Source organism: Hirsutella rhossiliensis, assembly GCF_020360975.1.
Source record: "Hirsutella rhossiliensis strain HR02 chromosome Unknown scaffold00002, whole genome shotgun sequence".
Classification (NCBI taxonomy): domain Eukaryota; kingdom Fungi; phylum Ascomycota; class Sordariomycetes; order Hypocreales; family Ophiocordycipitaceae; genus Hirsutella; species Hirsutella rhossiliensis.
The window spans coordinates 335,553-357,744 of record NW_025408668.1 but is presented as its reverse complement, the minus strand read 5'-3'; the positions used below and the strand labels follow the sequence as shown (position 1 = coordinate 357,744).

General features: G+C 55.5%; 3 protein-coding genes across 3 annotated transcripts; 1 reads left to right on the top strand and 2 right to left on the bottom strand.

Moving 5' to 3' along the window:
* On the bottom strand, positions 1 to 2,891 carry HRG_01592 (integrase core domain-containing protein; the record flags this gene model as incomplete). Its single annotated transcript, XM_044860063.1, has 7 exons — positions 1 to 1,338; positions 1,733 to 1,989; positions 2,060 to 2,291; positions 2,385 to 2,410; positions 2,468 to 2,624; positions 2,667 to 2,719; positions 2,786 to 2,891. 7 exons carry the CDS (start codon positions 2,889 to 2,891, stop codon positions 1 to 3), a joined length of 2,169 nt encoding a protein of 722 aa, XP_044723696.1.
* A 3,368-nt stretch (positions 2,892 to 6,259) lies between these two features.
* On the bottom strand, positions 6,260 to 9,975 carry HRG_01591 (PIF1 protein; the record flags this gene model as incomplete). Its single annotated transcript, XM_044860062.1, has 10 exons — positions 6,260 to 6,333; positions 6,388 to 6,860; positions 7,006 to 7,103; positions 7,298 to 8,068; positions 8,151 to 8,235; positions 8,349 to 8,681; positions 8,742 to 8,810; positions 9,254 to 9,258; positions 9,317 to 9,824; positions 9,905 to 9,975. The coding sequence occupies 10 exons, from the start codon at positions 9,973 to 9,975 to the stop codon at positions 6,260 to 6,262; spliced, it is 2,487 nt and encodes an 828-aa protein (XP_044723695.1).
* A 6,050-nt stretch (positions 9,976 to 16,025) lies between these two features.
* On the top strand, positions 16,026 to 20,418 carry HRG_01590 (ATP-dependent DNA helicase PIF1; the record flags this gene model as incomplete). Its single annotated transcript, XM_044860061.1, has 16 exons — positions 16,026 to 16,430; positions 16,473 to 16,502; positions 16,593 to 16,699; positions 16,796 to 17,043; positions 17,125 to 17,195; positions 17,238 to 17,512; positions 17,891 to 18,036; positions 18,133 to 18,199; positions 18,242 to 18,500; positions 18,553 to 18,825; positions 19,509 to 19,570; positions 19,619 to 19,682; positions 19,737 to 19,942; positions 20,009 to 20,030; positions 20,124 to 20,280; positions 20,333 to 20,418. The coding sequence occupies 16 exons, from the start codon at positions 16,026 to 16,028 to the stop codon at positions 20,416 to 20,418; spliced, it is 2,478 nt and encodes an 825-aa protein (XP_044723694.1).
* Between the last annotated feature and the right edge of the window lie 1,774 nt (positions 20,419 to 22,192).

Sequence of the window (22,192 nt, the reverse complement as noted above, 5' to 3'; positions counted from 1 at the left end):
TCAATAGGCTCTTGATTTCGAGTCCGATAGAGCTCCAAGCTGCTGACAGGCAAGACATTGTGAATCTTGACTGTTGAAGGCAGGCGTAGGCGGTAGGCTAGTTATGACCCCAACGACTTGGTCAATCTGGTATGGCCCGACGTACTTGTCAGTCAGCTTTTTGGTCGGACGTCTCAACGGAAGGTTCTTGGTGGAAATAAGGACCCAATCACCCTCCTCGAAGGACATTTGCTGTCGAGTCTTGTTATAGTGTCGCGCTTGTCGCTCCTGGGCTCTCGTGATAAGGAGGGCCGTACGTTCGTGAAGTTCTCTGAGGCCTCGGACTCGGTCCATGGCGCGAATGCTGAAGGTTTCGAGTTGTCCCTTGACATGACCCTTAGACCGTGGCTGATAGCCCATCAAAACCTCGGCTGGAGCTCCTTTCACCGTGTCATGGTATGAGGTGTTATACGTAAACTCCGCCAATGGCAACTTGTCCATCCAATCTGACTGCTCTTTGTTGCAGAAAGTCCGTAAGTACTGTTCGATCGTCTGGTTGACCCGCTCGGTTTGACCATCAGTCTGAGGATGAAAAGACGTGCTGAGGCGTCGCTTGCAATGAAGCAAATGGCAAAACGTGGCCCAGAAGTGCCCCGTAAATAGGCTCCCTCGATCGCTGACAATGCCATCAGGCATTCCATAATGCTTGAAGATTTCCCTCAGGAACACATCTGCCAAGCCATCACTGGATATGCGCGACGACACCGGAATGTATCGTGCGTAGCGGGTCAGGCGGTCGACCACGACCAGGATACTGGAGTAAATCTTCTTCTCACATCGGACCGGCGGGAGGTCCGTGATGAAGTCCATCGAAATCTCTTGCCACGGACGGCTTGGCGCCGGCAGTGGCGCTAGCAGCCCGTACGGCTTATGATGCCTCGGCTTTGCGAGCTGACATTCGCGGCAGGTAGAGACATAACGACGCACGTCTCGACGTAATCCGGGCCAGTAATACTGCACCTGAATCCGCTTGCAAGTCTTGGTTCCGCCTTGATGGCCGGCAACCTCATCGTCGTGAAACAGCACTAGGATCTCGTTTCTCAAGCCCACAGGCACGAAGATCTTCTCGCGGTAACACAACAGCCCCTCGTCATTGGTGCTCCAGACTTCTGACGAGAGCCCACCGGCGGTAGCGCTGTCAGGGACACTAACAAGCTGCTTCTGCTGGACAACAAAGGCGTCCCCTTGCTGTGCCGCCAGCAGGGCCTCTTGGAGTGACTCCTGTAACGCTGGTGCCGTTACAGCGGTGCCTCCTCCTGAGATGTCGTCCTCGACGTCCTCAAGACTCGTGCAACACGCCTGAGACGGTCGAGCTTAGCTCTTCCATCAGCGACAGGGACAGCCAGGTGCGACCTGGTCTGATCGCGTAATTCGACAGCCTGTCTAGAGTGCACACGGTCCCTACCCGCAGACTCACAGGGAAACAGCCGATCAATCTTTTCGAGGGCGACGGGGACAGCCGGTCGCGAACCGGACTGCTCGCCAAATCCGACAGCCTGTCTTGAACACGCACGGTCCCCTTCCGCGGGTTCACAGGGAAACAGCCGGTCAACATGTACAGGGCGACAGGGACAGCCGGTCGCGAACCGGACTGATCGCCAATACCAGCAGCCTGTCTTGAACACACACGGTCCCCTTCCGCAGGTTCACAGGGAAACAGCTGGGCAAACTTTTCAGGAATGACGGAACGCACGGATCTCGCAGCCCGGCCGTTCTCATCACCCTCGTGGTCCGGCCGTCTTGATAATCCATCCGCAGGATTCTTCAAGCCCGGTCGGTAAAGGATCTCAAAGTCAAAGCTGCACAACTGGTCCAGTGCATTCATCTGTCGATTGGTCAGCTTAGTTTTGGACATAAAGTACTTATGGTTCAGGTGGTCCGTCAAAACGGTGATCTTCTGCTCCGTATAGGCAAGGTAGTGGCGCCAATAGCGGAAAGCTTCTGTGATAGCTAGCAGTTCGCAGTCCGGGATTGCGTATCTTGTCTCTGCGTCCTGAAGCTTCCGCGAAAGGAACGCTACGGGGTGCCATCGATCGGTGTGCAGTTGAGAGATTATTGCTCCGATAGCGAACTGAGACGCATCCGTTTCGATTCGTATTGCCTTGGAAGGATCGAAGTGTCTGAGAACAGGCCCGTGTGAAGGCCGTCTTGAGATCTTCGAAAGCCCTCATTGCTTTTGGATCCAGCTTGAAGGGCTTCGATGCACCCTTGCGGAGACGATCGGTGAGCGGAGACACGATCTTGCTGTAGTTCTTGATAAAGCGGCGGTAGAACCCAGTAAACCCTAAGAAAACCTGTATGTCTTTTACAGAACGGGGTGCTGGCCATTCTGTGATAGCATGGACCCGTTCTTCTTCCATGTGGATTCCTTCTTCGTCGACCACGAACCCCAAGAAGGAGACTTTCTTCACCGAGAATTCGCATTTACTCAGATTGGCGTAAAGTCCGGCTTTTCGCAACCTTTGCAGGACGTCCTTGACATGACCTTCATGCTGTTCCGGGTCTTCACTGAAGATGAGGATGTCGTCCAAGTAGACAACACAGATGATGTCAACCAGGCCTTCCAGTGCATCGTTGATGTATTGCTGGAACGAGGCGGGAGCGTTGACCAGCCCAAATGGCATTACCTGGTATTCGTAATGGCCATAGTGGCACCTAAATGCTGTTTTCCACTCGTCCCCTTCGCGAATCCGGAGTCGGTGATATGCGTCTTTTAGGTCAAGCTTGGTGAAGACTTTAGCTCTACCCAGTCGGTCCAAGATCCCCGAGATCAATGGCAAAGCCGCTCGGTTCTTCTTGGTCACCTTATTCAACCCACGGTAGTCGACACATAACCGTAGTTTCCCTCCCATTTTAGGAACGAAGAGAATCGGAGAGCCTGCAGGACTGATTGATCGTCGGATCCATCCTTTCGCCTGGGCCGAAGCGATGTATTCGCGTAATACCGCGATCTCATGTTCTGACAGATTATAGATGGGTCCTGGAGGGGGTATTTGCCCATCCTCGAGGTCGATTGGATGGGAACGCCCTGAAAGAGGGGGTAACCTAGCAGCCTCTTCCTCCGAGAAGACGTCTGCCCAATCACGGTATGCTAAAGGCACTTCTGGCGGGGCTGCGTCTTCTAAAGGAGTCACCGCTTCGTTGTTGTTCTCGTGGATAAGGGGTATACCAAAGTGAGATTTCGCGAGACGCCTGATTTGTTTCGCGCCGCGGACGAACGATGTCCTTTGCGGGGGCGCAGCGAAAGCCCAGGTAAGGTGATCTGCCCTCTCCAGCAACAGACTGATATGTTTTAGCCAGGGTTTGCCCAGCCAAAGTCCTTCCTTGTCAGCTACAGATGAGACGAAGCAGAAGACCCGAAGAATTTTCTCGGTTCCCCAGCTATCCCTTGCCTTGAGCAAGACGTGGATAGTTCCTTTTGTGTCAATCCGGCTATGGTCTGCCGTTTCGGGTTCCTCAAACGTTGGTTCCACTCGCTGCCAATCACGTTGAGTGAGCAGCCTTGGAGATCAGGTTGTAGTGGCTGCCTTGATCAAGCAAAGCCAGCCATGTTTTGGACCACCGGCCATCCTGTCGCAACTGGTAGGGTATCCAGTTCTCACCGCTCTGAGACAGGAGCCGGTGTGGTTCCTAATCCTTATCCTCCGGTTCTTGTTGAATCCTTCGTATCCCATTGGCACCCGTAACCGGGTCGGAGTGACGGGCCGTAGTGTGTCTGCCGTCACCGCATCGTTTGCAATCAGGCTCGGTGCACTTTGGTCGTATGTGACCGGGCTTCCCGCATTTGAAACAGGCGCCAGGCTTCTCCTTCCTTGAAGATGCACCCTCTTCACCATTCGTTTCTGTCGACCTCGGATCACCGGCGCTACGGTCGGGTTGGTAACCCTTGTCATGGAAATCGTCGTCATACTTGTCACATGTAACTGGAAAGATGCCATGTATGTGAGGGTTATGGAGAGTCAATTGGCCTTGACCACTGCCCAAGTCAAGGGGACAAAGGTCCCAGTTATTTATATACACAAGAACGGTGCCCATGTAGGTTGGGACGCCTCCTCGGCTGGGGCGGAGTATCGCTTGACAATACTCATGGCCCTTTTCTACCAAGTCGTTCCACGATTTGGGGTAGTTTTGGGATCGAAAGAGATCCTTGATATCTTTGTTACAGCAGAAGAGAAACATCTCAATGCGTAGCCAGTCAGGAACAGTTTGAGGGAACTCGCTTTCAATCGCACGATATTGCCGAAAGAAGTCCCGGAATGACTGGCCGGGCTTTTGCTTAAGCTTGGTCAGGCTGGTGTATGCACTCCGGGTGCGACCTCGGGGATTGTTGATATTGCTCCAGAGCCAGTCCTCCATATCTCCCCACGTCATGTTTTCTTCACTTCCATCGAATTTGAGTCGCAGATTGTCTAGGAAATCCCTTCTCAACGTCTGGCTGAGATGGCCCGACGCTAGCCTGATTCTCCTCTGCTCATCCTGGTAGTGGCGGGGGTGCTCCCGAAACACCCACTGAAGGGTTCCGACAAAGGTAGAAAGCTCGGCTGCCGAAGTGCCCCGGAACTGTTGAATCTGTACCTGGTTTTTGTTCTTGGGCTCGTAAATGGGAGAGCGTTCCCGAATCCTTTGCCGCGGTGGTGGGCTATACTCTGGCGACCTGGACCGTCGTCGTGAGCCACGTTCGCCCGATTTTTCTAAGAGGGCGCTCAGGAGCTGCTGTATCTGCTCCCCTTGCCGCCGCGAATAGTCGATCTGCTGATCCAGCTGTTGCCGGATCTCTCCTAGTTCGGTTTGCGTTCCTGAGCTCCATTGAAGGCCACGTTGGAGGTGGTGGGTTCAGCCTGTTGCCCCACATTCTCACCCCGCTGGAGCCTACCATGCGACTCTTTCTTTTCTTCGCAGCTCTAGCCGCTGCGAGCTGATCTAGCCGTTTTTGTGTCATGATTTTTCTTCTGTTCGTCGTCGGCGAAGGTCTTGGTTCAGCCTCGCCGCTATCTGATGGAGATTCCGTTGCATCCGATTCCTCCACAGGGGGAACCTGCGCCGAAGATGGGAATGCTGTCTGTGATGCAGATTCCGCCACCTGAGATTGGTGCATGTGGCGCTCCACTGCTCTGGCCAGTTCTGGAGGAAGCTGCGATAAGTCCATGATTCAAGCCGGTCCCGTTCAACGGTCTCTGTGCCCTAAAGGAGAGAGATCAAACTGTAAGGCGCACACACAACTAAACAGAGAGTGAGGAACGGGGTCAATCATTCAATTCATTGATCTCTGACGAGCTCCATCAGGTGCTATGCAACCCTACTTTTATAACCACGAGAGGCCTCCCAGCCCCGTGCTTTTCCCTGGAAAAGTCACTCCAGCCAGTGGTTGGAATCAACCAGCCATCTACCGTGGTCAAGCACTTTAGGCGCGTGACACTACGTGAGCCTTACGCTGGCTTGTCATCGGGGTTGAATTGTGGGAGATCCAGGCGAACTTGGAGGCTTGAGGGCCAACGCACACCCTAAAATCATTTTTGACACTTCCATCGGAATCTACACCCTCGATTCGCCCTCGACGCGATGGCGCGCCGCGCTCAGAGCGTCGGAGGGGTGGACGAGGTGCCGATGGTGATCGACGGCGGCAAGAAAGGGTTGGTGTCGCATATCAAGCCTGCCTAGGATGATTATTCATGAAGTGGCGATGTTACTCGCAACGCCGCTGTTGCCTGCTAGGCAACCGATACTGCGTAATCACGCGACGGACCTTTCATTTGTGTATAAAGAGCTGCACAACTCCGTGCGTTCGTTCGTTCGCTTCTTGTTCTTCAGATAATTCTCATTCAATTGCCTGATGCCATCTCTGACCCATGTGGAGCCAAGATGTCTGACAGGCAGCGATGCCATCTCTTGACTGACGCACATCTTGAACGTAATGGAGGATGGGTTGCCATTTTTTGATACGCCGAGAAATTTTGCCTTGTTTTCTTATATTAAGAGGAATAAAATGTTCGTTCAAATGCTCGCAAGGAATAGAAGGCTCTTTTCATCCATGTTATACCGGTACATGTTTTAGGGCAGGGTGTCGAGTTTCTCCATTTTCGTGCGCGTCTTTCCTTGTCAGGTGTGAAAGGGGAGCCTCGCGCACTGAAGTTCAAGCTAAAAATAAACCTTACATTCAGACGCATAGGTAGGTTCTTTTCAGAAGATGCTCGTACCGTCGAATCACGTTCAATCTGGCTCATTACGGGTGCGTAGAATGATCCCCGAAGCCGGTCATCACCCTCCGCAACGCAGCTCGGCGATCGCTTTCCCGGACTGCGATTGTGGTTTGTACGCCTTGGATCATTCTCTCCCTTTCCCTCGACGCACTTATCTGCTGCGACTTGATAGCCTTGACCTGATCCTGCGGCGGTAGTGCGGCCCCGGAAAATACCCGCCCTGGCATGCTTATGCACCTCAACCCTTGTTCGGGAATCGCGATGGCCTCGAGCTCGGCCGTTGAGCAGAGCGCCGATTGCTGGAATCGACAGAGCTGCCGCATCATTGCCATGAGCTCCGGCGACTTGGCCGTCACCTGATTCGTGCCCACTGCGCCTCGGACGACGTCGATCAGGCGCGTTGCGTCTCCGATGTTGTTGGACCGATATGTCGCTGCAAATTCTGCGCCCGCCTCGCCTGTCTCGCCCTCCTCGACGTGGGCGACCGTGGAATCGCCATCGCCGGATGAGGCCGCCCATTGCTTGGCGTCGCGCTTTGCGTCTTCGGCTGATCGTCGAAGCAGCTGCACGTTGTCGACGAGACATGATATTCTCGGGCCAGCGCCTCGCGCCCGCTCCCAGATGCTATTGATCTCACCTGTTTCTTCGCACAGAAAGGACTCCCACGGCACAAATAGCGCAAGATGCTGCACGGCTGCCCTTTAAGGGGGAGGTGGGGGAGGTTAGCCACTCTGATGATGCCTGCCGGCAGGGCGGTTGCTATACACACCTCCGGTGGCACGACTCCTCGTCGTCGTTGTGGCCGAAGTCCTTGCTCAGGTAGCCATCGAGGCAGACGGTAGCATGCTTGCCCGGCCGCCTGAGCACCTGGACCCAGCGTCTCCTGGCGCCCATCCATCCTCGAAGGGCACCTCCCCAGGCCGCACAGCTCTCATCCTTACTGGTGCGTTTTAGTCTAACGAGCGATATGTAGTCGTATAAGCATAGCCCTCGCAGGAGCTCTCCCGGTGCTGGTACGCCTCAACGTGGGAGATCCTCAGGCCTGCTTCTTCGACAACGACCGACTCATTCAGAGCATCATCTATGGCCGCCGCGCCATTTGCTCGTCGGAGATACGGCCACCGTCGAAAGACTTCCCAGTACAGCAGAGATGTGTTCAGGTACGCCCAGGCGCTGCTGTTGGTGAACTCGGCCGGATATCCCAGAAGATGAGCAATGACCTCGACCTGAGACAGCTGACGCTCCGTGAACACACGATTCGCCACCCTCATCAAGAACTGTCGCGTCCTGTTCCCCTTGGCGGCGTCATCGCCAACAGCACCTCCACCGTCGTCCTGTCCTCCGTTGGCCGTGCCGTCACCCGTTGAGGCGGCCAGGAGGTCGGCCGCGGCCGCCACACGCTTCCACACCGGGTCCTCCACCTTCGTCGCGTAGTTCGTGACATAATACATAAGGGCCATGGTCTTGCGCTGCGTCGCAATGAAGGAAATGTCGTGGTTGTGCCGGAGCCCAACAGCGATAGCCTTGTTCCATCGATTGACCATGCTGTGAGTCCTCCGGATCTGCAACACCCCGTCTGCCGTGATGGCGGTCTTGTCGACCAACCTCCATGGAGACTTAAACCGGCATAGATTCCCTTTCCGCGCTCCTTTGCCCAAGGAATACTTGACACAGGTCGGGCTATGCGTGTGAACCTGTGTAGCGCCGGCACAGAAGTTGGCCTCCTCGTCAAATGCGGCCGAAAACTGCTCGGTGTTGTCCAGCAGGGAGGAAATATCGGACGTCACAGATCGCTCCGCTTGCACGGCGCAGAACCCTTCCTGATCCAGATCCTATCTTGCACGTCAGCCTGGCCCCGTTTGTCCATCGGACGAGCAATTCAGGTTCTCAGTGACACGTCTTAGCTATTCTTACCTCGGAGAAGACACTATCGACGTATCGTATGATTCGCTCGCGATACGCCGCCTGATCCTCCCCGTGGATGTCGGCAAGCATCGAGCTGAGATGCGCGTTTCCGTGCAACCAGAGCAAGCCGTGAACATGAAGCGCCCCTCGTTCGTTGGTCTCCACAGCGCCATACGGTAGTACTTGCCGATGCGCCCGAATACCGACTCTTCTCCGACCTTCACGTAATGATCGAAGAACAGCTTCATCTCCCGGTGGAAGAATACGGCGGCGCTCATCGGATCGGACATGGCCAGCCTTGTCCGCTTGTACGCACTCCCAAGGCCTTCTAGGAACTCCTCGGCCGCGCCGGGATCGCGTGTCCGATATGCCGCCAGTCGCAGCTTCACCGGGTTCGTAATGTCGTTTGGGTTGATGGTGAACCAGATGGCCGGAACGCCGTAGCCAACGATGAGCGACTGGATTTTCCGCCGCATATTGAGCCGAACCTCTCGACATGGGTTGCCGGTGGCCGTACAGCGAGAGGCTCCTGAGAAGCTCCTTCACGCCCTCATCGGTCGTCTTGCCCGAGCTCTCCAACTCGACCTCGCCGCCGCTAACCTTTGCGCGGTCATCGAGCGGGCAACGCGCTCGACCTTGCCGAAGTCCTTCCTCGCCACACTCAGCATGCTGACGCGGCGGTTCCTCGACCGCACCCCCATGTTGAAGACGAGAAATGCAAATATGTGGTGCAACGCAAACCGGCCACCATGGCGCCGGAGCACGATGTCGGCCCAAATCCGGAGGTTCAAGCTTCGGGAGGATACGATGTCTCCGCTGCCGCCCCTGCCTCAACAGCTCTACCGGTGCCTCGCAAGTTGGTAAGGGCCTTCCCGCCTCGGCTATGGCCTCTTCGGCCAGCCTTGGTCCCCAACGCCAAATGGGAACAGGGTCGGGAACGTTCTGGCGAAGAAGGACGTCTCAAAGGAGTCGGCAAACTCATCCCCGCGAGACTCGAATGTATGGCTCACTGCCATCGTCGCCACGCCCTCGACCCCACCGAGGATCCGACCCACGTTCTCGGGCCCGCGCGGCCGTCGTCGGCACCTGCGCCAACAGCGTCACAGGCAAACCGCAGCTTCTCGACATCCGCCACGTCTGGCGGTCCGTCCAGCAAACATGCCGGAAGACGTCACCTCGTTGATTGGTCGAACGTTCTGATCGGGGCTAGCACCAACTCCATCACGACCCGCGCCTTCTTCGTTGGGCCCGTGCCCTTCAGCCTCGCCTCCCGTTTCCTGCCTTTGCTTGAGCAGAGCGAAGAGTTCCTCGATCTCCACCGACCCCTCGTCGTCCATGGCGCGCTCCGTGGGCGGCACAACGTGCGCCGTCCGCGTTTTCTCCCATGCGGACGGCTCGTTCCGCTCCATGCGATCATACACCAAGGCCGGCACCCCGTCTATCGGGTCTCCCCAACTCTCCATCTCCGCCACGTCGATCTCGATCTCGGCGTAGTGGGGGTTGCTCCTCTTCAGCCAAACAAGAGCCCTCTCGACGACCCGCCGCCTCACCGACAAGAGACTCGACAGGTCGCTCGGTGCCGGCTTCTCCACGCCCTGCCACGAAACGTGGATCTCGTCCAGTGCTTGCAAAAGGGGGTGCGGGAGCACCTTGGTCGCCAGCTCCTGCACGTTGTTGGAAACACTGTGATGTGGCCCTTGACGTGCCTCGGATACCTCACGGCCTGCCTCTGCCCGCCCGGAATGCTATATCTCGTGACAAACCCATAGCAGGAGTTGAGCGAGACGAGCTTCTCTTCGACCAGCGTGAGTCCCTTGAGCTCGTCAGGGAACATGTGCTCACAGCCAAGGCGAGTGTGAAGATGGACCGCCGGCGACAGACTCCCGCGCGCCAGGCATCGGGCACACTCCGCACACACCGACACGGGCTCGCCTTCGGGAAAGCAGCTCCGGCATGAAAATGGTGAGCGGCCGCCCTCTGGCACGCAGCTTGACAGCCATTGATCCCATCTGATCTCCTCAGCTCTTTTCTCGTACGCTTGCGGTAGCTGTCATGCAGGTCCGTATCGGCAACGTGCTCGCATCGTGGAACGCCTGATAAAAATCCCGCACCGTCGACACCTTCCTGTCGTGCGGTATTGGCGTACACCACGTCTGATCGTTAGACAGCCTCTCCTTCATGGCGAAGTCTTCCTCCAAAAAACGCAGCACACTCGCCAGGTCTTCGGCCCGCAGCTCCCGACTCCTCTGCCTTCCGATTCCACTCCGAATCTGTTTTCTCGGGCGCTCGTCCGGACCAGGAAGACGTTTTCTCTTCTCCCGCCTCCGGGGCCGCCTCCGGGCCGCCTCCGATCCATGATTTCTTCTCTCCGTGGCTGATTCGCTTCTTCGCAAGCCGTCGGATGCGGCAGCTTGGCGACGACTGCCCGACTACGTGCGCATCCCCTGACACGCCATCCGGCCCTTTGCACTGGACAGGCACCGGGCCGTGCTGGCGAACGTTTTCCATGCCGAACCTTGACCTCAGTCCTTGCCCTTTCCAGCACTCTCCTCGTTTTTGCTGCCGATCAAACTGCACGGGCTCCCCAGCCGCCACCCGCGATGAGCCGCCCACCTCCCTTTGTTGCAGCCTCCGCCCGCTCAGCGAAGCGTCCGCTGGCTCTGCCGCGGCGTCGCCCACCCCCACAGGAGACGGCCCCGGATGCTGCGCCGTACCTGCTGCGTTGGAGACACCCTGCGGCCTGGTACTCCCTTTACCCGCCAACTCCGTCCCCGACGGCGCTTGGGCAAACCAGACGCAATCGCTGCTGCTAATTGCCCGTTTTCTCTTAAGTTGTCGAATACCGGTTCCCTAGGCTGGATGGATCGAAGCTTCGGTACCTCCTTCGAATGAACACTCGGGACATCGCCCGCCGCCGCCGTAACACGTTGCTCCTCATCTTCAGGATCTCCCTCCTGAGGCAGAAAGTGCCGATGAGGGAGCGGACGATCAGAGTCCGCTACCCCCATATCTCCACGTTCCCTAGGCAACAGGGGCCTCGGAAGCTGACCCGGTGACTGATGTTGCGCGGAACTTCCGCTGCTAACCATATTATGGAACTTCCGTGCTCTGTTTGACCGCAAACCGCCTCGCGGCGGTCTTCTCGGCAACGACCTCGCAATTGCTTCTGCGTGCTGTCTCCATGCGGTGTCTTCAACCACAGGTTTCCTAGGCTGAATCGGCCGGAACGTTGATGCCGCATTCGCCCGTGATTCGTATCTTCGTAACCGTCCCAGGCCCTCCCCCCGTGCTCTGCGGCCCCTCTCAGAAGCTGCCACCACATCTACACCGGCTCCTGTCGCACCATCTCCGAGCCCCGAACCCGACCCGCTCACGTTCTCACCCTCTTCTCCATCCCCGACTGACAACGAACAGGCTTCAGGGTGAGCAACCGCCTCGCTTAACTTCACTGCAGGACTGTCCGCCATGCTGCTGCCTCCTCGACGTCGACTGCCGTAAATTGGCAACAGGCTATAAAGCATTGGCTCCGGAGCACCTCCACTTGGACAGTCTCGCTTGTTGACGACGCTACTTCTCCCGAATGGGAAGCTCCCTAACCATCACTTCCCTCATGGCCGTGGCGTTTCTTCCCTTATAGCTTCCCTATGCTTGCCTATGGTACCGAGGCGATGCAATACTACCCTCTATATTCCCCGTTACCATGCCTATCTATGTGCGTCCACCGTCCCGGCCTCGCCTGGTCTCCACGTGCGACCTGCTACCCCAGCTTTGCCAAAGCGACCCTTCCATCGCCGTGCTCTCTTTTGCGCACTCCAGCGAATCCTGGCCACTGCCGACCTCCGGCACATGGAGATGGCCGCGACAACCGCCTGCCGCACACTTCAAACCATACTCTTCAGCCCTTCCAACACCATCCTACCAACCTTGCGCATCAGTTCACCATCAATACCCGCCAATCCGCCTCGTCGAGCAACAGCCACAAGGCTGCCGGCGATAACATGTCCATGACGTCCCTCATGCAGCCGGACTACCCTTCTAGATTTGCTCCCTCGCCAGCACCAATGTCGCATCAACGGCCTTAATGCTAAAGCGATAGCCAGGACCCCTGCCTGTCCTCTTGTAGTCGCTAGCCACCGGAGTCTCGACTTGCAAACCCTCTTGGAAAGTTCTCGTGACCAACTCGCATCCTCCTCCTCAGGTCGACCCATATATCCGACTTCACCGTGTCCCAATAGTAGACTCGACACGGTCGGCACCCGCCTCGCTCAGCCGCACGCAATGCCCATCCAACTACCGACGACCGTCAAAAGGAGTCCTGCAATACTACCATAACCTCTTTCTTTCCTTCACTCTCATTCGTTATTGCCCCCTTTGCTATCTACTCCATGCAACGATGACACCGAAGGGGACTACTGGACTTTCTTTCTCCGCAGTCTTACCCACACTAACCTTACCGTTCGCCGACCTCCAACTTCTCGCAACATAGCCATCACCCCTACTCAACTTCCAACCCCCGGCTCCCTACTTCACTCACGACCACAGAACCAGATGGTCGAGACTGCTCGAGAACCTCGCCAGCTCATTCCCGCATACCCCCGCTTCTGATCTATCACCTAGGTAGCATTCACTGACTCTCAAGTCTCCCCGACCCGAGCCACGAGCCCTCTTTCGAGCAGCAAGAAAACCTGCTTTATAGGATGCCTACCTCTACTCTTCCTAACCCTCCTTTACACTTCCACGGTGACCACATCTGCCATGTTCTCACGATGTCGGCCTCCCAGCTCAACGTCGATACCTCGTCCTCCCGCGGCAACCTCTTGACAGCCAGAAAATGCTGGCGCCGACATGTCCATGATGGCCTTTGTCCAGCCCGGCTGCCCGTCTAGGTTCGCCTACCAGAATGAGCATCGTGTCAAAGGGCTCAACGCAGAAACCCTAGCGAGGGTCTTCCTTCCAACGCCCTCATGGCTGTCGACTCCAGAGTATGCAGCAATCCGGTCAGATCCTGACAATCCATCGACCTGCATCTTCTTGAGCCTTAATATTTCCATATACAACCAACAGATAATCCCCTCGGAATGGACCGAGCAGTGGTTCTTTATGGTCGGCCGTGTTCATCCCTTTGCCCTGACGTGGGAAATCGAGCGACGTGATAGCTTCGAGTCGGAGGATGACAACATTACAGAATACACCATCCCGGCTCTCATCGTCCGCGACCACAGCTAGCAGCCGTAGGTGTATGCTCCAGACCTCCGTCACCACTACCATCTCTGACGATGGCCACAGAGTCATCCTCGCACCCTCGGCTCGGCGGATGCCTTCCCAGCGATACAACCCATTGTCTCCTTCACGGGACCTGTCATCGGTTCCGGCCGCGACCTTCTGCATGGAAACTCGGCTGCGGCCTTGACGACACCAGCTGAGCTGTTGCGGCTTTGTCCAGCTCTCGACCTTTATCTGTCCTGGGATTCCGGGCAAACACCCTTCAAGGGCTTTCATCCCTTTCAACTTTTCGTCATCTTCCCCATTCACGCCAATCCTTGGACCTCCCTATGCAAGAAGATGACCGAGAGGCGCGATAGCCAGTTCCAGCCGAACGCTCTCCTCACCTGCACGGGCAAAATCGCCGGCTTACTCGATCACCAGATCATGACACATGCCCCGGCCTTCGAGCAAGACTATATCTTCATCGTCGTCCCCGATACATGGACTTTCCTTGACAGGGCCATGTCCAACCAGGCTTCTGCGACACAGCTACTGCCGACGACACCCAAGGGCTCAGTCGGCAACCCTCGGACTATAGCGATGCGTTGGCCAAGTTTACCTCTACCAAAAACGCAATGCCGCCCCAAGCGGCGCCTCCCACGCCGCCTGCATCTAGGTCAGTCGATCCTTATGATGACATCAAAGCGGTCATTGCCCGATCCCGACCAAACCCCAACCAAGAGACCGCGACTTTCTCCAGAAATTTCCACCATAGTCGCCGCCTGTGATAGTCGAGGCCCCGCCAAATCCGACACTTCCTCCCTTCTGTCCCACGAAGACCCCGGAGACTCAGAGACGGACACCGAGCCAGTCAATCACCCAGCCACATCCGCCTCTGACCCTATCAGACCTCCGGCGTCAATCTCTTCCCGACCCCACCGCGCCCGACATCCGCCCAAGAATATTCTGTAAAGCAACGAACGAAACAACACAACATGACAAGGAACATGTTTCATCATCCTCAAACTCAAGTGCGAAAGGCCCTAATGGGATATTTCCTTCTCCTCTTGCTCTCCTTTTCACAAAGACAATCCAGTCAAAACTTCTCCAATATACTCCTTATTCTGTTTATATCCACCACTTATAGCACCTGTAAATCCTCAGAGCCTTCCACTCGCCCACACATGCATTACCCACCCACAACTCTCTTCACCCCTGCCGCCTCTCCACGCCCTTTGCGCCTTTGCAAAGCAAAATCTCCTTGCAGCGGCCTAGGCTGCCTCTCTGACGCTCTGTCTCGATTTCACTCACGATAATGCTCTACGTCTCTCGCCGGATCTCCATCTCATATCTCTTATCTCACTCTTCTTCCTGTCTTCCTCTCACTTCCCCTGTCTCCTATCTCCTGTCGCCAACTCTCTCCTCTCCCCGACTTTCTCCTGTCGCCATCGCCAACTTTCGTTCCGAAAGGCCTCTTTGCGCGAGCCGCGGCTGGCGAGCCTTCCCCTCGTTCAGCCCGAAGGGCGTTTTACTCAGTCAGAAAGAATCGAGCATAAAACTTCTTCTGATTGGCTAGTTGACCTCCCCTGTCCTCAACTCGTGCGGGGAGTGGTCGGCTGATAACGCCACGAAATGAGGCCCGCTACGAACCCCTGAGCGTTGACTAGGTAACTAGCTAACCCTGGCCAGCAAGAGCTTTCAGTTCTTCCTGCTTTCAGTAATTCGCTTCTGGCTGAATACGTCCTGCGCCCCTTACTCCGTACTCCTACACCTGTTGGCGGCTGCTTCCCTTTTCCGTCGAATCTATGAAACCCATCAGTTGCTAACGGTATCTAGGCTCCCCATATCACCTCAACACCCCACCTAGCTGTCAAGATTTCCCGGCTTCTCAGTCTCCGAACAAGCAGTGCAGTCTTCTCCTTATCCGGCGGTCTATGTGGACGAATAGACAGATATATATACAGACAGATGGAGAATGACATGCCCCAGGCAGTCCGCAACTGCCGTACCTGCAAGCAAGACCTGCCCGAAGCCGAATTTCGAAGCGTCAGGGACCCTACGAAGATTACAGGACAGTGTGCTGGCTGTAGAGCACGCAAAAAGAAACGGGTAACCGAATCCCGAGTCGCGGTTGCCGCCATGCGTAATATCGCCTCAAGGTCGATGCCACGCAGAGCCACGAAGAGGACCGATTCGCTAGCTAACTTGACGCCTCCGAGGCGAACAGCGCCAATGCCCGGGTTTGTGAACGGCCTCCAACTTCATGTCACGCCTGCTTTATTCCGACTGCCTAGAACTCCGCTAGGGCCATCTACCCCGAGCATTGTAGAGGAGCCTTCCTCTGTCCCTCCTACCCTTAGCCTGCCAACAGTAGTTCTGGGCACGCCGATTCCTCAAACACCGATTCCACCAGGCACACTTTCTACGGCTTCTATTGTGCTAGACACACCTTCACAGGAATCACTTCCCACCACTCCTTCATTACTGCCACAGGGTCATCGCCGCGGCCGCTATACACGTCAAGCCACCTTTAACCCCCGTTCACGGCCACAGCCTCAAGGGCGACAGTTTGATCAGATAGTTGATCCGCCTTTTACAGGGAACCTCGACTCACCTGCCCTTAGTGAGGAGGATGAAGCCCTTGTGCGGGAGTTCTATACTGCCCTGAATGACGACAAGATGCAAAGCTGCATTCGCTGCCAGGAGCGTTGGTTCGATATGAAGCGAAATAGCTTGAAAATCTGCAGTCGCTGCATTGGTCGAGACAGGAAGAAAGCCCCTAACGAGCCCTACTTCTTCAGCGCTGCGAATCACCTTGACTTTGGGGAAATCCCCGCCAATCTACCTGATCTAACGATGGTCGAGGAGATGCTCATCGCTAGGGTTCACGTACACGTGAAAGTCCTCCAGGTGCGCGGCGCTCAGTATAAATATCGCGGTCACGTTGTCCACTTCCTTCGCAACGTTGGCAGGCTTTTTGAAGAGCTCCCAGTCCTAGCTGAAGAGCTAGATATCGTCCTCCTGCGGCCTCCTAATATAGGGGGCGACCCTCGCTTCCAGCAACAGTTTGCTCGCGATTTCCGGGTACGTCGCTCATGCCTGTCGGCCTGGCTGCATTACCTACAGCGTCACCACCCGGGCTATCGCGATATCGTTGTGAGCCAGAATCGCCTGCAACGGGTTCCACTTGATGGCAGCATAGTTGCTTCCATTGCCAGCCAAGTGGCTGACATACCTGACGGCGAGGTCCCCCAAGGCCCCGTTGAGGAGGTGGTGGAAGAGGACCCTAGCGAGCCCGATGCATCAGCGATCCCGAATTTGCAGATCACTGATACCGAATTGAACGCTCTGCAGTCTCGATTTCTTGATGGGACCCCTAACCCTGGGACCCCTAACCCTGGGACCCCTAACCCTGGGCGCATTATTGGTCTGGAGTATATGCCGCGTAGCGCGCAGACTCACCACCAGATGCCACTGCCTTCCATTCGCAGGACCCCTATCGACGAATTCAACCGTTCCCAGCCGCTGTTATCGCTCGCGTTCCCTACCCTCTACCCCGACGGCAAGGCCGACTTCGTGGAGCCTCGTTTACGGAGCATCACGTACCAGGACTACCTTGGCCATGCGATGAGATGGCATGACGGGCGTTTTGCCCGCCATAAGACGTGGCCTTTCGTCGCCCTCAACACGATGCTACGTGCGCAGGTCCGAAAGCGAAGTGACTACTTCGTCAAGCAACGCGACGGCCGCCGTCAACCCCTTACCCGCGCCGACCTAGAGGAAGCCATGGCCGAGCCTGACGAGCCGGAGGCTCAGGCGCTGATCCAGTCAATCACGCGCCAAGCCGCGGTAATCAGGGGCACCCGGCCGTATTGGTATAAGCAAAGGAAGGAATTGGAAGCATATGCCTATAATCTAGGCAAACCTGGCCTTTTCGCTACTGCAAGTGCAGCCGATTACCACTGGGAATCCCTATACCGTCATATGCCTAGATTTGACGAGTGGCAAACAGCTCCTGAGGTGGCGCGGATGGCTCTATCACGACAACTGCTGCGGGACAACGCCCACATTGCTGCTTACCACTTCCATAAGCGTTATACGCTATTTAGAACTATTGTCCTCAAGCAGAAGTTCAACCTAACGGACTCTTGGGGCCGCTACGAATGGCAGGGCAGGGGCTCCAGTCACCACCACGGCCTATATTGGCTAAGTGGCCACCCAGACTTAGATCCCGACAACGATCAGTCCCGTGAGCGATTCGCCCGCATCTGGGGATATCACGTATCCGCCGTTAACCCAGAGCCACAGCGAATACAGGCTCCTGGGGAAGGGAATCCCCTCATCGGTAATCTATTGGAACATCCTCTTACCGTTCAGCTCCTGTCGATGGTACTCAACCGCGTGCAACGCCACCGCTGCAACAACTACTGCATGCAGCTCAATAAGCATACCAAGCTGGTGGAGTGCCGCTTTGGATTTCCTCACGGCCATCGCCTACTAGCCTCCCTTGACAGGGTTCCTCACTCTAAACACTGGAGCTTTAGGGGCGAGCGGAATGATGGCCAGATTAACCACTACAATCGCTTGCTTACCGTTGCGTGGCTAGCCAACACAGATGTTTCGCCCTGCACGAGTCTACAGCAAGTAATCGATTACGCGGCCAAATACTGCTCCAAGTCGGAAAAGAAGAGCGAGTCTTTTGCCCAGATTGGGAAGGCCCTGATGCCCCGGGTCAAGGACCACAACCCCCTGATTTCCTTTACGTCAAAGCTACTAAATCAGCTAGTTGCTGAGCGAGATTACTCGAAGCAGGAGGTTTGCCACTTGCTCCTCGGCCTGCCGTTACAGGAAGGGTCACGAACCTGCCTGTACGTCGACTGTCGTAATCCTGACAGGCATTCCCGCTCCCTCCGTATTGACGGCGATGAGGTTGACGAGGCCCCCAACATCTACGAAAAGTACATTCAGCGCCCAGAAGCCCTAAAGGACCTAACCTACGTCTCCTTCCTCAAATACTGGAATTTCCGCACTAGGGACCCTTCCAAGTGGAAGCAATGGCAGCCAGGCAACATTAACGGCAGGCCTCGTGTGCTGGTTTACTTTCCTCGCTATCAGGCTGATCCAGAAGGTCAACAGTGGCCAGATTACTGTCGTGTAAAGCTAACATTAAACCACCCACATCGGCGGGTTGATGATCTCCTCACAGTTGACGGCCAGCTTTTTGGTTCTCACGCTGAGGCCTTCTCCTATTGTTGGCGGCACCACAGTCATGGTGATGACCATTACGGTCGGCCAAAAGATGCTCCATTACAGCCCAAAGATGATCAATACGAGGCTCTGCCTGTGGAGGAAGAATTTGATGACGAAGACTGGATTCGCCTCGCCGCCCTTTTACCTGGGAACCCACTCACCCAGGAAGATCTTGACCTTCTTGGCCGCCGTGATATCGACGTCAATTACGACTGGACACGGCATGTGGGTACATATCCGGAACTTCGAGACAGCTACTGGAAAGACCTTATCGCCAGCCACCCCATGGCCAACGATGTGGAGGTCCTTGGCCCTCACTGGCGTAATACGCTGAATACACAACAACGGCTAGTGTACGACACATTCATGGGTCACTTCCAGGCCCAAAATCCTACTCAAAGTCTTCTCCATGTTGATGGTGGTGGCGGTACAGGCAAGTCATTCCTTATCAAGGTGCTTTCTTCCCATCTTCAGGCAGCCGCCCTACCGAATCCTAGCCCTATTTGCCGCGTGGCGCCAACGGGCGTTGCGAGTAACCAGATACAAGGAAGAACCATTCATTCGTTGCTACGCCTTCCAGTAGGAGGTACCTTTACCGACCTTTCCCCAGCCGACGCAGCCGCCCTTCAATCCCGCCTACGGCACGTCAAATACCTCGTTATCGATGAAAAGAGCATGTTGGGGCTTGAGCAACTCGCGCGAGTCGATTCCCGTCTGCGGCAGGCCTTTCCACAGCGTAGCTTCGAGTTCTTTGGTGGTGTGAGCGTCTTGCTTGTGGGCGATTTCTTCCAGTTACCACCAGTCCGGCAGAAGCCCCTGTATTCGACTAGCACTAGCCTGTCTTCGCTGGAAAGAAGAGGGCAGGTGGCCTACCAGTTATTTGACCGTACCGTGTTCCTAACCACGGTACAGCGCCAGGCTGGTGATGATCAGGCCCAGTTCCGTCAGGCGTTGCAGGAACTGCGTGAAGTCAAGTTATCTATCCCATCCTGGAACCTCCTTAGTAGTCGGGTACAGGCCAGGCTAACGCAGAGCGAGGTTGACAGCTTCAGGACCGCTTTGCGAGTGTATTCTACAAAGGCCCGGGTCAACGAATACAACCATGAGCATATGGTGCACCTCAATACCCCGGCAATCCAGGTGGAGGCAAATAATCAGGGCAAGGGCGCGGGGCAGGCACCAAGCGACAATGCTGGCAATCTATCTAACAAGTTCCCTGTTGCTAAGGGCACCAGGGTGATGCTCACGACTAATCTGTGGCAGCCAGCTGGCCTAGTTAACGGTGCCCTGGGTACTGTATACGATATTGCCTGGAACGCAGGCGCCGACCCATTGGAAGATCCCCCGTCCGTTATTATGGTGGACTTTGATAGCTACGATGGACCGCCATATCTAACAACTAACGAGGGCAGGAAAATCTCACCCATCCTCCCAGTCAGGCGTGATTTCCTAGTGGGCAACGAGACCTGCGCTCGCACGCAGTTTCCCCTGATCGTGGCATTTGCTATCACTGTTCACAAATGCCAGAGCCTAACGAAAGATCAAATAGTCACTGATCTCGCTACACGCGACTTCCAGGCCGGCATTAGTTATGTCGCTGTCTCACGGGTTACGTCGCTGCAAGGCTTACTCCTTGAAGCGCCTTTCGATCGTCAGAGCCTCTATAACCACACGCCGACGGAAGGTTATACGCCTGCGTTTCCTACGTATTGCATTCATGGCTAACTATGAGACAGGGATGAAGATGCGCCTCGCCGACCAACAACGGCGCCAGGCTCAACAGCTGACCGATCCACTATATCCACCACTCTACCGTGACTAAATGTCGTCTTCCTACAAGCTACAGGGAAGGGGGAGGGTAATATAGGGTATATAGTTAGGATAGGCCAGCCAAGAAGCGGCTGCTGCAGGCGCAAGGGGGTTCTAGGGGCTCTCCTCCTATGAAAGTCGGATTGCAGGTATACGATGTTTACCCTTCGGGCTGGATATTCAGCCGTTAAGCCCCATGCATTGGCAACTTAACGGGTGTTCGAAGTATTTTATTTCATGTAGTTCAAATGGTAGACTTTTGGTGGAGAATTTTTCAATTGCGCTACCGAAAGGTGGGTGTTACCGAAAGGGGGGTGGGGCATGGTAATGCCCTTGGCCCGGCTGCTGGGAAGAAAAGGAAGAGGGCCATAGGCACAGCAGAGGGCAGCATTTCTCTCAACCCGACCCAGAGCGTCGTTGTTGCCCTAGTCAAGCAACTACCAGAACAGACATACCATGTCTTCTTTGATAACCTCTTTCCTCGCCGAACCTCCTCAACGCTCTTCGTCAGCTAGAGATTGGGGCCACAGGCACAGCCCGAATCAACTGTGGCTTCTACAAACCCTTCGTGGAGGCGAAAGCTGACACAAAGGGGGACTGTTGGCCGTGGGGCACACTGAAGACTGCGCCAACCCCTGACGGTCAGGTACGAGTACTAGAAGACAGGCTCTCTAGTAATTCCCCTACTAATTCGTCTTCTTCTTCTAGGTCAACCAATTCGCTTGGAAAGATAACGCTCTTGTGCTATTCCTCTCAACAGTCTATTCCGGCGAGGAATTCGAAGAGCGAATTCGGCGCCGGCCGACAACAACGCAGCCTCGAGCACGCCCAATACAGCAAAAATTCGGTGCCGAGCCTGTATTACGTCTTCCTGTGCCGTCTATCTCTGCAGACTACATTGATCAAATGGGCGGCGTTGATATTGGTGACCAACTAAGAGCAGGAGAGGACTAGACCACCGTGTTTGTAGGGGAAATTGGCGGGCACTTGCGTGGACCTTCCTGCTTGAGACTGCCCTTGTTAACAGCTACCTTCTTCAGCTTTGGGGCCAGCCAAGCTGGCCGCGAATAACCTCACAGCGCGAGTGGCGGCAACGCATTGTGAGAGATCTTTGCGAGGCTTATAGCAAAGACGGTAGCTCAAGACAACTATTTCGAGCTGGAGACATATTTACGCCTATAACACAGCATAAACATGTCAATCGCGGCAAAAGCTCTCGCTGCCTTCCTTGTCAAGGCTTTAAAGCTGGGGAAATAAGATCACGAAGTCGGCGCAAGCCGTTAGGCACAGCTAGCAGCAATGCACGCAAGAAGCCGGGCACGAAGACTCGTAAGGGATGTAACCAGTGTGATGTAAGGGATTTCCCGGTGATCTGCCGGATCTGGCGACTTGCCGGATTGTGGCGACTTCGCACGCTCAACATCAATCGACGATAGCTCAACAACCACGGTGCCAATTGACGTATCACTTGAGTTCCTGAATTATCAGAAGCAGTGAAAGTCTAGGATATATTTAGAACTTTTATCTAGTGGGCAGTGCGCTGCGGTGCTGACATCAAACCAAGCAACGGCCAAAATAGGATGCCGACAGATTGTGTAAGTCATTTCGGCCAACACAGCAAAAACAGAACATTATTGACTTTCATCTTAGGCTTTAATCATGGGATTCTCCCTATTATATCCATAGTGCGGAACTTGGCTCAGGATACTGCCAAAAATGGGGGTTGGAAGGGCGACCTGGATAACCTCATTCTACGCACCCGTAATGAGCCAGATTGAACGTGATTC